Source organism: Heliangelus exortis, chromosome 3, assembly GCF_036169615.1.
Source record: "Heliangelus exortis chromosome 3, bHelExo1.hap1, whole genome shotgun sequence".
In the NCBI taxonomy this organism is placed as follows: Eukaryota; Metazoa; Chordata; class Aves; order Apodiformes; family Trochilidae; genus Heliangelus; species Heliangelus exortis.
This window is the reverse complement of record NC_092424.1, coordinates 68,376,007-68,390,791: the sequence shown is the minus strand read 5'-3', so window position 1 is coordinate 68,390,791 and position 14,785 is coordinate 68,376,007. Positions and strand designations below refer to the sequence as shown.

The window sequence follows — 14,785 nt, the reverse complement described above, 5'->3', positions numbered from 1 at the left end:
TCTTTATACTTAGGTGTCTGAAGTCCCTGAAGCATTGCAAAGTAAAAGCTGATGTTATGAAAATTACTTACATCCTTGACCCGGTTTGTTGTGTTCAGTGCCAGCAATGCAGCTTTGTTAGCTTCTTCAATATAACCAGCAATGTTCTCATACACATTTGAAGCATTTATTGCCCTTTGTACCAAGCCATTTGTATCAACACCATACAATTTCCTGTTAGAAAGAGAATAAAAGGAGGAAGAAACCAAACTGAATCAAAGTAATTTCAAATTGCTTAATTTTCTTATAATTCTGTGAATTTTGACTACATGATCGCATGCATACTTGGCTTAAGTGGTATTCTCTTCATTGTGCATGGTCCTTTATGTCAGCAGATGAAAACTATGTGGATACAAGGTGGTTTAACTCTGGGAAATTTACCGTACGCATCTATATGGGCAGCAACTACTGAATTTTTATCTTTTAATATAGATTATATATTCCATAAATTAACAGGAAAACAGATCTATCAGTTTCCCCTCTATAGTGATATCTCCTGATCATGGGTGGAAAGACTTATGTGTGTCCAATGATCAGGACATCTATGTCACCAGGCTGTTAATATTTTCCAGAAGTAGGTGTAAAAAGGGAGAAGATCAGATGAAGAACTATCCATGTCATGAAACTTTGCAAAAAGTTAGATTTAAAATAAAAGTAGCTTCACCGGTCTTCAGGGGAAAGTCCAAACAGCAGTTGTTTCGGGCCTCAACAGTCAGCTGTTAGCAACTCTGAATAAATATTATTTTTTAATATATTTGTGATTAACAGATTTCAGGGTATATGCCTCATATAAACTCTAAATATATATATATTTATACATATGTGTATTCACTTCAAAGTGTTTGTGCACTGAGGAGTTATTAAATTTCCAAATTCAGTGTTGTTGCAAGAATTTCCTGCTGTATTCTCCTAAGAAAAAAGTAACTACCAAATTAAAACCTAACAGGCCTATAAAGCAAACCCATAAAACCAAAATGATTTGAAGACAGCTTGAATGCTTTAAAGGATTAAAGTTTCACTGCAGGACAATCTTTTCAATAAAAGAAAGAGTCAGCATATTTCTATCTGAATATTTCATGATTATCTTTTGTTTGCTTTTTGTTCAGTTCAACCTGATAGTAATTTTAAAATTATTTTGGATAAAGGATGAAGTGTAAACATGTGAAGCATTTTCTTTCAAGTGATTCTGCTGCCCTCAGTTTGCTGATCTCAGGCTGAACATAATATTTGTTTTTTAGACTGTCTGTCATTCGTGTGAAGTTATAGAACAAGGTTTCAGTTGTCAGATTTATACAACTGTAAAAAAGAAAAACATCTGTTATTGTTTTTTCTGTTTTGATCTCCTATCTAGAGTATACTAATATAAGGAAACAACTGGTACTTAGGTAATGTAGTTCAAGAGCAGCTTCAAGCATATCTTCCAAAAGCATATGTTCATGATGATACTTAAAGTAGAATTTGGTGAAATATTTGGTGAAAAAATATTTGCAGAAGTGATTTTCCATGGGTAGTCCCAACTCCAGATACAGTCATATTTCAAATCTGTCTAAAAGTGACTTTTTAGTAAGTTGGGAGAAAGTTGATGCATTTATCTCCCAGCAAAATAGGAAGACTTAAAGTTAAGTTTTAGTTGTTACAGTGGGCCAGTTTCACTGGAATGCCAGCCACTGAGTATCAGAACTGCTACACCTATAAACCAGTTCTTGAACAAAAATTACTCCAGAGACCATTTTATGGCACATAATGCTAAACATTTTTTAGTGTGAATGAACCTACTGATATGTGCTGCTTCTTCTGCAAACCCCAATTAATTGACCTGAATTGTTTCACTTTTCAGTAGTCTGGCTTTCCTATTGTCTTGCTATGGAAAGAGAGGAACATGTCAAATTAGAAAAGGGAGAATGTCAGGGAAGATATATGTTTATTCTTTGAAAATATTAATAGATTTTCTGAGCTTGACTTCAGCTCTTCTCTTTGGACCATGACTAGTCCTTCTGTACATGACGTAAGAGATTTCTTAGAGCTTATTTACAGACATTAATTAATATCACCATGTTTCAGCTTGTCTTTTAATACATTCAGCTGCTCAGTCAGTAGCAGTTGTATGAACAGAGTCTGCTGAAGTTAAATTTTACCTGTCCAGCTCATCAGCAAGTTCTCTCAGGTTGTGTGCATGATGCATGGCCTTTTCTACCAAACCATCATCAAACATAGACAGGTTGGCCAGTTTTTCTTGCAGTTCCTTTTTCGCGCCATCTATTTCTGCGTAGAATCCTGACGCATTCTGAACAAAATATGGAAGAAAAGGAGAGAGAAATAATTAAAAAATCTAGTCTGTGCTTTGATTATGATGCTCTTTTTTATGCCTTACATTATTATAAGAGTGTTGTTTTCTGTTATATTTGATTTGTGTTACATTTTTAACAGATCAAAAAGAGGGAAGATCTAAAAGAATAAGTACCAAAAAATGTCAGTACAGCAAGACAAATGCAGCATGATAAAAACCAACCAGAATTCCAGGATTCATTTTAAAAGGTATTGGAGAGATATGTGTAAAATAAAAAAAGGAAGACAGTTGAGAAATTTCTTACTATTGTTTATGTTTGCTTCAGGTCTTTCAGAGTAGAGTGTTAATAGGTGAAATTATTAAACCAGATATTTGCAGGGTTATTTTGGTTTTGGTTTGGTTTTGGTTTTTGGTGTTTTTTGTTTTTTTGTTTGTTGTTGTTGTTGTCGTTTGGTTGGTTGTTTTTTTTTACCTCTCCTCTGTGAAGACTGTAGCCCTGAAATTAGGTTTTGGGACTTCTAAATTATTTTTCTACAAGTAAACTCAGTGGTGCTGGGGTGGGTGGGCTTATGTATCATCCTGTTACTTGGCACTGTTTAGTCCCTGGCCAGCTACCCTTCTCCCAAAGCTGCCTTCTTGGGGAATAGCATGGGTTAGGTCCTTTGCCCCAGGGACAATTTAGCAACTGCTGGGAAGGTCAAAGAGTTTAGCTGTATGACTGTGGGCTGTGCCACATTGTAGAAAATGGATCCTGGCCCCTTCTATCTCCTTGCACAGAGACATTGCTTATGCTCAGACATCCTGGGTTATTTTAGTTGTAAATCAGTCCACATAAATACTATCTATATGGATGTACAGATGAGGAGGAATAGTATCCCTTTACCTTATCCAGAATTCCCTATATGAAATACTTATGAGGTAGACCAGCTGGTCCTAGATGCACCTTCACTGAAATACAGAAGCTTGCTGGTATGTTTGAGGGTTTTAAATGTGGCCTCAAAATACATGAAAAAAGGAGGGAGAAAAAACAGGATGAATGATTGAAGTATGAAATTACTTATTGCTGATGATGGAAGAAGAGGTATGATTGTGTGTTACTGAAGTGTGAATGTCCGCTATATGTAAACTTATCCACAGCAGCTGGGTGCTCAAAATGATAAACTGCAGCAATTTGTTTTGCACAAAACACAGGAGAAAAATAAAATCATACTGTTCGATCACCCAGGGATATTTACAAAGCAATCTGTCTTCTGTTTATCTTCTTAGACTACTCTTTTGAAGAAAAACAATGACTTTGGATACTTGATTTTGCATTAAAAAATAAATGGGCAATTATGATCAAAATGAACATTTGTGGAGAATTTTCATTTGTCTTAAATTATCTCAAAAATTTAAATTAAAAAAAGGATACCTTTGTAAATATTATAGTTATTAAAAACCCAGTTTTATTTTCTTCATTTTTTCATATGAAGTCCAAAACTCTAAAATTTCTATAAATTTTTTTACAAAACCTTGTCTTATTCAAAACACTGGATACTAGTCTACAGTTTCAGAAGAGGTTTTCTATAAAACAACCTACTTATATATATTTTACACTCTCACACTGGCTGATCTTAGCCCTGATATCTGGGATCTTTATCTATGCTCACTTACGGGCACAAGAAAAGAAAAGGAATTTAGCATATAGCACAGACTTTTACCAAAGCATCTTTTGACATCTGCTTGCAATGAAATGGCCAAGAACTCTATTACAAAATCTTTCATTTAGCTCTGCCTACAGTAAGGTGTCCTTAAAATACAATTATTTTTCCAAGGCACTTAGATGTAAGTGGGGAGCTTTTCATCCAGGAAAATTTAGACTTTTTTTGTTGGAGGGGAATATCCAGTAGTATTTCATTAACGCCACAGAAAAAAGGAAAGGTTTTCATTTAGTGGCCTAAACAGGTAACTCAAAAGTTAAAAAAATCAGGACATATTATTTAAGGAAGTCTCTGCGGCACCTACCTTTATTACCTCACTTAACTCAGAGTTTACCCTTTGTGGTCCTTCCAAAATAGTTCTGGCACTTAGCAGGATGCTGTTCACTTCATCTCCTTGCTCTTTTATTCTCCCTTGTTGTATCTACAAAAATTAAATTAAATTAAATTAAATCACATTCAAGACAACATTGCTAAAATACAGTGTTACTATTTTTGTTAAATTTATTTAAGTTAATTCAAAACATGAAGAGGTGAACTAAGTAGATTTTAGACAATTTGAAGTCTAAGATTGTCCTAATAATCTCTGATAGCTGCATATAATAATGTGACTTTGTATTTTCTTGTCTTAGTGAAAGAAATTATTTTGTTTAGTTTTTCCATTTATTAATTTCATTTTATTTTACAGCATGAGAAATTATTGGAATGAGGCATTGTTCACAACACTGTCAGCAGAGACAAATTAAAGATGGATTTTTCATAGTGGTCTAGAGATTATTTTTTTCTGGAATTTTTAAAAATCTACAGTACAGAGATCCCTTTTCCTTGTCATTCACTAATGTGAACAACAGCTTCTACACAACATCTGCCTTCATTGTGAGGAATAATGAAGATCCAACTGGTTAAAAACAATGAACAATTGCAGCTACACACTCCAGGCTTTGCTTCATAAATGTGAAATGAGCTGCATCTTGGCACCATAATTACGAAACAATGAAACAACAGAAGAGGCTCTGTATATAAGGATCCCAATCTGCTTGTAGGAGAATTCACCAAAACAGTACACCTGATTTCCCTATTGAATTAGCATGAACTTCTAGCACTGCAAATTTCAAGTTGCTCAAAACTCAGCCACTGATGCAGTTAAACCCGGAGGTTGGACTGAATTTGCAAGGTTGTTCTTCAAATCACAAAATTACACCCTGTATTCCTCCAGAACTCAAACAATTTCAGCCATTGAAATGAAAGCTGTCACTTTAAGTGATCCTAAACTGTTCTCTTTGTAATTTTCTTCCTTGCTGAAAAAATAAATGGAAAGTTTTAGGCTGGGCATTCTGACTTATCATCTCTTCAAGGAAACTAAAGAAAACAGAGACAGAATCACAAAACTGCTGAAAAAAAAAAAAAAAAAAGTCTTTTTTTATTCCTAATGGATTAGATACTTTTCTGAGATGAAACCCACGAATTCAATTGTCTTATCATACAGATGGGATTTGAGTGTAATACCACCATGAACAGGCAAATGTGCCCCCTTCTGTGCTGTAGCAGACAGATCTCCTCCGAGCTCTCCTCTGGTGTGATTTGTTCAAAATACCAAAACATTTCATCTGAACAGAGCATAAAGGAAAACTGCAGTAGCTTTATAGCTAAGCTGTTGTCCCAGGAGGTAGGAAATGCAGTTTGAACATATCTGATGTGGTATTTGTAAACAACAATGGATTGTACTTGAAGATGCAAGGGCAGTTGTCGGCTTTTCCTGAAAATAGTGGATGCTTTTTGTTTAAAGAGGACCAGTGAGAAAGTTTGGTTAAGACAGTACAAATGCACTCAGCTCAGGGCACAAACAAATTGAACTTTTTATAAATATCTCTTTTGGTAGAATATAATTAGTTTTGTGAGCATGAAGTCCTTCCACAGTATAAATCAGTATGTAATAGGTGAAAAAATCCTACCACAATATTTTAGCAACCATGCCACATGGAATTTTAAGCCTCCTAGGTTTTGTTGTGACACATCTTCCTAGTTTAGGCATTAGTATCCATCTCCTCCTTGGCCTGCTGAGAAATGCAGTGCCAAAGCTTGTAATTTATTGTCATTCCATGAATAAACAATAGCACTTGGCACTTCCACAAATTGTTTCTTAGAACTGGAGAGTCAAACATATCCCGCTGGGCAGTCCAAGAAATTCTTTTTTGGTGTGGTGATTCTTGAATCTAAATTGTTTGCAATCTACTATTTTGAGCACTGGCAGAGACTGAGTATTCACAGACAGCAGTTATGATAAATGTGCTGCATAGTACCTCATGCCTTCCAAGACTGGCTGTGTTTTCCTTATTTATATCCTCTGTTTGTATAACATAGTTAAGTGCTTGGTCTAATGCCTCCTCCAGGTCTGACAGCTTCACATCCTGTTCACTGAGCTGTTCCAGCACATCAGATACTAGAGATCTGGTGTCATTGTACCTCTCGTGAAACTCTTCAACTTGCTGTAGCACTGGAAGAAAAATCAGAGGCCACAGATTAATCCAAAGCTTGGATTTTTGACAAAACTTACCTATGCAACGATTTCTGTCACTCTTACTCAGGGGACAGTAAAACACATTTGTTAGAAGCTCACTTAAAATATCTTACACCTAGATTTTAATAGTCTCACATTTTAGTATCATATTTAAATGTCTCCGTTAGTATCCTATTTCAATCCCATTAATTCCCTGTCTCAAGTAGCTTTTCCTAAAATAAACTAAGTTTGGCTTTCCATGCTTATTTGTTTCTCATTGTGGCAGTTAACCTGACTATTCTGGCGAAGACACTCCCTATTGCCTTGGAGTTCTGACTCATGCCCACCAAGCTGTGATAATTAGGCTGCCACATTTTCCCACACCAGCAGTTCTTTCTCTGCTGGAGTTTACTGTCCTCATGGCAGAGCTGGCAGGGAGGAAGGAAGATGTTCACAATAGAGTTTTCAGCCCTGGCATGAGCCTTCCTAAACAGTTATCACTGAGGTGCTGCAGTGGATAATCACAGACAGACACACACATATTTTTCTGACCATTCTGCTAGGTGGGCAGCAAGCACCAGCAGAAACATGGGGCAAGCATTTGGAAGAAGCAGCATCTTCTGCACACCATTTGGTGCTTGGCAAGATCCTGATGGTGCTCCCCAGGGACTCAGCACGACATCCAGAGCTGCCCATCCTGTGGCAGCAGTGCATCAATGTGAGTGAATGGAAACCAGACTCGACTCACACTGTTCTGCTGCATTTTGCTCCTGATCTGCAAGTTGCCTCTCGTTAGTGAACGGCTTACGGCGTTTGATCTCCTTCAGCATCTCCTCAGCCACATTCAGCTTCTGAGCAATTTCTTCAGGGCTCAGCTCTTGTTGAACTGCATAATATTTCATCTTACTGCTGATTTCTGTGTGAAAAAGGAACAGATGTTCAATCCAGCATGGATACAGAGAAATAAATACGGTGGAGTACTTTTATTTTTGTGAATCCAGACCATGCTGATGACATAAAAAGTTTTAATCCAACTCTATAGTGTTTAATCCAGTATCAAAAGTAAACCTTCAAATAAATCACACGCTTGTTTGGACATAGATACTATTTCATGGTTTTGGTCTCAGCTCAAAAAGCTCAACTGGATCCCTAGAGCTGAAATTGAGTTTACCTATTCCCAGTGTAGGCATTACAAAGTTTACCCACTTCTCACTCCCTGGCCTGGAATACCAACCATGTCCTCTTTTGTACCCTATGATATGAGCTTGCCTTCATTTCTACTTTTGTGGACAATCAGAGCTGGCAAAGCCAGCACTATATAGTTGTAAAATTTTTATAAAAAATATATGTGTAATTGTGGTACAACAGATTATTTTTCAGAGTGTCTGTGTATTCTGTCTCCTGAACTCATTAGTCAAGCTGTAAAGGCTCATACTGAGTAGTAACTGATCACAACCAACAGCTCCAGCTCCTTCTTTCCTTTTTCCTTCTCATGCTGGCATATGCATGTGGGCACATACACCTTCCCTTCAGTAAAGAGTGTCTTGCCCTCTTAAGGGGATGTTGCCTCTCTAGAAGATTAGTTTTTGAGGAAGTAATTTTCATCTATCATCTACAAATGTAACATCCTATGAGCCTGGTCTCAACCTGTCTCTTTTGTGGGGTAGGATATGTTAACTTAATAATTCTTTTTGAAATAAAGTAATGGTTGAAGCACCCATGGAGATAAGGACAAGCAAAGGTAACAGTTGGGATGTAACAATGCCTTCTTAGACAAGTTGCCATAGAGCTTGCAAAAATTGCTGTAAGACAAAACTACTCATGTTTGTTAATCAAGCATTTTTACTGAAAAATGGGCTGTTTAGCTTCAGCTGCCAGCCAGCCTTTCTACCTTGGTGCCATATACAGCTTCTGAATACTGTTGGCTTTGCAAAAGATCAGTGGCAATCGCTGTGCTTTATGGATGGATGAAGAATTTCATAATACAGGTTTACAACAGGGATGATTCTGAGTACAGTCACTTGGCATTTTATTGGTTTCTGTAGGTACTGAAGAAGAGGTTGCAACAGGGTTAATCTCAGTTTTATGTATCAGCATGATGATACGTCATTGATATTCCAGATGAAGATGATCATCTCTGACTAGGAATCCTTTTTTACATGCAGTTCTGCTGCAGAAGGTGTTCACTGCTGTCATTTATCTGATACAGAGAGCAGTAAAAACTCTTGAAGATGCGGGAGGTTTTGTGGGCTCTTAAATAAAAAAAGATAATCTAGGAAAGTGTAGAATATATATACTGACTATCAGAAGAGAATTTATGTTTTGAAATTTATGCTAATTCCAGAGATGCTTTTGCTCATCTAACATGTTGCCCAATTATGGACTTGAGCAGTTTCATCTGCATCCCCTCACATCATATGGGCAAATGAGTAGGACACTGATGCTGTAGATGACAGTTCATCCCAGCATTTAAACATGAAAAAGCCCTGGGTTTAATTTGTTTCCTAATTTTGGGATATCATCGTCATCACGTTTACCTCTCCTACTGTGATACAGTGGCACTATAACCATTTCTGATGGTCTGAATTAGCCACATAGTGTAAACATATTTACTATTATTTTGATGTGTCAAAGAAAGAAAAAAGAAAGAGAAGCTGTTGTTCTGCATGTCAGACCAAGTCAGCCTGTGGTGTCAGTTGTCTTTTAAGAGAGAAAAGTTTATGTCATGCCATTGCAGGCTGCAAAAACCTTACCTGAGGGTTGCTTTGTGAGAGTGCCCAGGTGCTATGACATTTTTTTGCTGGAGGCTCCATTAACACATGCTTGACACCGAGTTCAACCAGAAAGAGCTCTATTTACCTTGAATATTATCCCTCATATTACTGAGCTGCTGCACAAGCTGAGTAGCACGGTTGTTGGTCTCCATGGTTTCCTTGTGTATCAGTCGGCCTTTGCTGGATGCTTCATTTCCCTATGAATAAACCATGTGATGGAGACATTAGGTTTCTTTTCAGATCCATATGCATATGTAAGGATGAGCAGTGTAAACAGACATTTTGCTTTCTCCTGATGAGCATGTGAAAGTCCATTTATCATATAAAGTGGTATTTACAGAGGTGTTTGAAGTGAAGGGCTCTCTTGTCAGTATTTTCAGAACTGCAGAGTGAGAGATTAAAATCTGACCCATATTTATACATCATTTGCTGCAATCAAGTTGCCATAAATGATGTACAGTTGTAAAAATCCATCTGCTGAGTTTCCTATGCATTTAGCAAGGCTGGCTCATTTTGCTGGCTTATGCTGTTTCCTGAATAAGCATATAGACTGAAGAATAAGGCATCAAGCTCACAACCATTTTTAGATCAATGTCTCCCTCAAGTGAGGTGCCCAGCACTGCAACTTGTTAAAATTAAGAAAAAGCACGAGGATTCAAAATACTCTCAAGTGTATAGCTGCACTCCTGTTCTATATTATGTTGGAATCTACTTTGCATTATGTTCCCTTACATGTATTGGCCACAAAAAGTTACCATGTAGTAGTTATCATCTCTCCCTGAAGATCAATGACTTTGGGAGTCCTTAAGTTTAATTTTTGTTGGTATCACCCAGAAATGAGAAAACAATATGACTCTTGTGCTACTCTAATTGCCTGGACCCTGTGTGTGTATGTATGTGTGTGTTTGCACATTTTAATCCTGCACTACACTTTTGCCACTGGGGAGGTGTTTGATTCACCCCTTGTGGCTGCATCAACAAAAAATTCTCACTGTAAAATTAGTTGCTGGGTTTGGGGTGCCCTGACACCTCTAAGTCAGAAGATATTTGGCTGTTGGTGTGCCTACATAATGCTTGCTTAATGCTGCTGGAAGGACTTGAGAGGACTCTACTGCTGCCCTCCAGCCCTGTACTGCTCCACCTTGCTTTGGCTGCAGGTTTGTTGCGAGCAGCAGCCATAACCCACAAACACTGCAAACACTGTTTTCATTCTGGGTTTGCAGAGGGACCAGGTGGTCCTTGAAGGGAGGGCTAGGGTGACCAGAACTGCAGAAATGGATGGGCACCCAAATAAAACAAATTTCAGGGCTTATAGGAATGTTTTAATTTTATTTCTATGCATTTGTTGTTTTTAGGCTTGGAAGAGAAATCAATCTGTTTTCTATTAATGTTCCTCTACTGGTGTCAGGATTTCTTGAAAATGCTCTGTTACTTAGCATCACCACTTCATGATTATTTTAAACTACGTGCTACTGTTTTTACACACACTTGCCTTTACATAATTCTCTTTCCTCTCCTAATTTTAATTTAGCTATTGAACTCATAAGGAGTTGCTGAGGGAGTTCTGCTGATTGCTAAGACATTGATGGTTAACACAGCAGCAGTAATCCAGGAGGCTCCTGGGGGCCCCCAGATTCCCACTGATACACAGAGTCTCACCCTGAAAATTGCTGAGAGCCCACGAAGAAAAGCTCTCAGCTTTCCCAGGTCTCTGCCAAATATTTGGGACTGAGCTAAGCACTGTTTAACCTCACTCCAAGCAGACTCAGGGAATCACAGGCCACAATTATTCTCCACAATCCTCCACTATAGGCAGGAGGATTTGCCTATAGTTTGTGCATTTGTACTGCCTTTGGGTTTTAGATCACAGTCTCCAGGGACCCCCTCAGACATGGGGACATGCATGTGAAGTACTTTAAATGGCACATGTGGTACATCTCTGCAAAACCCATTCAAGGCCCTAGCATCCACTTTCCCTAAAAGTGCCTTAAAAGAGAAAGAAGTTCTATATATTCAGAGTCATTACTGTGGCCTTCCTTCCACTGTGAGAGTCTGGGGCCATACTTGTCCTGCCTTTAAAAGCAATCACAAGTATTCATGTGGAACAAGCTTTAGAAACAACCAGGCAGAAATGCTGAGTTTATTGGTTCAGGGACAATCAAACTGAGAAATGATCTATGAAATCCCCAACTAGTAGTAAAGATGACAAAAGGGTTACCAAAATTCACTAAATATTCCTAGAAAATATAATGACTTAATCCTTAATCCTTCTAGCCTACCAACTATTTAGAAGGACAATGAGGTGTGTGAGCTCTGCCAGATTTTCACAGATACAGGGGTGTTTGTGTGTGTGTGTGAGTGCTGATTTAATCAAACTTCTCTTGAGCACAGGCATAGTCTGTAATTCTGCAGTGCCCTTTCTGCTAAGTAAGTGCTGATTAAAAACACCCAAGCCCAAATTTTCAATCCATCTGTACAGTCCTTTCTACTCTTCTTTTGTGTTTTATTCTGCTGTCTGCTCTGCTACATGAGTTTTAGTCCAAGGTGTAATTTTAATTTGTCTTGTGAAGGAATTGGTAAGTTAATTCTGGCACTTTGGAATAAGCATCAAATCTAATGTAGCTATACTACAGCTGTGGTTATCTCTAGCAATAATAGAGAGTGATGTATCTCACTAACATATATATCTTAGCAACAGAAATCTCTTTAATAATATCTGTTTAAAATAGGGGAGAGTAAATTTTGAACTTTATTACTATTCTCTTGACATATATATCAGTATTATCCTAGGTTGCAATGAATGTGTTATGTGAGCTGAAAGCAAATGACCTTGATTTTATAGCCTGGCAATTGAATGTGGATGCAACATTTATGATTACAGTTGTATTAAAACATATACTGAGTGCTGATCAGGCTGCCATTTCAGTGGGTACGTGAAAAACCTTTTAAGCTGGCTGTTTTGTAATATATTTTGAAGTGTGGAATCAGGGCTAATTTAATTTACATGTAGCATAGATAGTCCCAAAGTCAGCCTGAATTACTTTACTGTTGGTTACTTTGCTTAATTAAGAAACAAGATTTGAAATAGGAAGGCAGTGTGCCTATCTCAGATGAAATGTGTACATGCTGTGTAGAGGTGGTGGTAGAAAGTCAAATTCTGAGGGGAGGCTTTTTGTGACCAGTGACAAATCTCTGACCACATTCAACAAACTTTGGCCCTACATCCATCCTTTACTAGGAAGAAGACTTGATAGGTCATTTGTGCTTTAATTCAGAATTTAAGCAAAGTAGAAATTTCAGAAACAGATAAATAGAAAGGTCTCCCTACTATCTTTCAGGGCACTCCCACTCTTTTTTGGTGAACCTAGAGGTTTACTCTAGATGTCAGGAAACATTTCTTTACGGATGGGGTGCTTACACACCGGGATGGCTTCTTAGAGAGGTGATCAATGCCGCAGTGTTGAGAGGCATTTGGACAATGTCCTTTACAAAATGCTTTAACTTTTGGTCCATAGTACAACTGAACTGGTCAGCTAGTAGGACTGGATGATTGTTTTAGGTCCCTTCCAACTGGAGTTAGTCTATGTTAACCTCAGATATCATAACGAAAATAAGTCAAACAGCAAATCCTTAGAGCTTTGGCAGGGGGCTATCAACAAACCTGTTCATCAAGTGTTGCTGCCTCTCTCAAGAGATCATTCATTTCATCTGCAGCATCATCAACCTGGATGGTCCAAAGTACAGCATGGTTCTTTTTTTCAGACATTGCTGCCTGCGTGTGAGGGAAAAAAGTAAGTGTATCTGAAAACAAGTTATTTCCCTGGAGAGGGAAGGGATTAAAATCTACAGGAATGAAATGGAAATTGATAGATTAGAATAACATTAAAAAATGAAATGAAATCCATTTGTACCTGGAGATGGGTGGCAGTGAGGTTCAAGTCATTCAAGCGCTTCTGAGCTGCAACACCTGTGGAAATGCTCAGTAAAGTTGCTTTGTTTTCATCAATAGCCAGCACTGCTAATCGGATGTCATCTGTTAAATCCCAAATACATTTATCGCAGCCTGATAAGAAAATAAGAGAGTGTCATTTTTCTGTAGTGTTTGTGTCAGTTAACAGCAAATAACTAAAATTCACTTTTTAGTGCTCTTGCCCCATGGTACTCTGTCTCTTTATCATTGATGGATGCTGATGGGTATCCATTTTACTTTAACTTTCATCTGTTTGCTTCCAAGGTCCCACAGGACAGCCAAGATGCTCCCGCTAAGCAGCACCAGATGGGATTGTTCCATGCTTCAGGAGTTCCATAATCAGTAGGGGGAGAGAGAGGAGGCATTTCCTGGCTATTCCATAGAGGCTCTGCATGTTTGTGGCCCAAAGAACAACAGATGGGGGTCAAAAAAACAACTTCATTTTGTCAGAACCCAACACTCTATGTTTAAATTTTGGTAGTATACAGAGTAAGGATGGCCAGCAGATGGGCTCTTGGCTGCCTATTAAATTAAGAAGGCAACCTCTAAAAACACAGTTATGATATGTTTGGAATATGTTTGTGCAGAGCTATATCTTGGTCCCTGCTGAAATCTGGCAATACCATCTTGGTTTTAGTGACATTGGTGCCACCACTAAAGGCAAGAAATGTGAAACATATTCCTACAGCAACTTTTGCTTGCTAATATATAGTCTGTATTCTTGGTGGCAGCAGCCCTCACATGTTTTCCTTCTGGCTGCATTTTCAGGTACACAGTCCCTTTTCTTGGGAGTAGGCTTAAGAATCCATATGTGCTATATGGTATGCATTATACCACGTGCATACTTATACTAACATATAAATACATCAGTGGTTACCAATAGTTAGAACATAGTGCTTCTGGAAATGCCCCAGGCTTCCTGTCAGTAAAATAGGTGAGATGATAGTGGAAAAGAAACTGCCTGTACGTCAAGTTTTCAACAGCAACAACTTGTATTAGGTGTACAACTGAAAAACAAGGAAGTGGTGTGCAAGACAGCACAGGTAAAGCTGTGATGGCAATTTTTTAGTCTGGAATATTTTGCAGGCACTAAGTCTCAAAATCTCTGAAATTCACTGAGAAATGGCGTTGCTGATCCTTTCCTACTGCTCTGCAGTTTGTACCTAAACATTCAGCCTGTATCACGGTGTTGGACCTATGCATATTCTCAGTCAGGGAAGTGAGAGCATGTTTAAATACTCAGTTAGTGGGGCATCATGCATGTTCACAAGGTTTAAGTGCCCTGTGGGACCAAGGTCAAAGGCTCAAGCCCACTGGAGAATGAAGTTCTTAGGTTAACATTTGTTAGCAACCAAAGACAAGAGTGATACTATTTTTTTTGGTGTTCTGATGGTAATCTTCTTACTGATGGTTGGGCAGTCTGTGCCAGTAGAAAGTTCAGGACTGTCTGCTAGGCATTCTCCAGTCTTGCTGTCACACATTCTCCCTCCACAGTTACATTCTAGTGGAAAAAGAAAGGAT

At 38.1% G+C, this 14,785-nt stretch overlaps 1 protein-coding gene across 1 annotated transcript in view; it reads right to left on the bottom strand.

Moving 5' to 3' along the window:
* LAMA4 (laminin subunit alpha 4) overlaps positions 1-14,785 on the bottom strand; it is a 96,771-nt gene that overhangs the window by 33,524 nt on the left and 48,462 nt on the right. The window contains exons 6-14 of the mRNA XM_071741133.1: positions 14,670-14,765; positions 13,206-13,357; positions 12,956-13,066; positions 9,380-9,491; positions 7,269-7,436; positions 6,324-6,517; positions 4,331-4,447; positions 2,175-2,323; positions 72-213 (exon numbers count right to left, since the gene is read on the bottom strand). Coding sequence (XP_071597234.1) covers positions 72-213; positions 2,175-2,323; positions 4,331-4,447; positions 6,324-6,517; positions 7,269-7,436; positions 9,380-9,491; positions 12,956-13,066; positions 13,206-13,357; positions 14,670-14,765 — 1,241 coding nt within the window. The remainder of the gene's footprint in view (positions 1-71; positions 214-2,174; positions 2,324-4,330; positions 4,448-6,323; positions 6,518-7,268; positions 7,437-9,379; positions 9,492-12,955; positions 13,067-13,205; positions 13,358-14,669; positions 14,766-14,785) is intronic.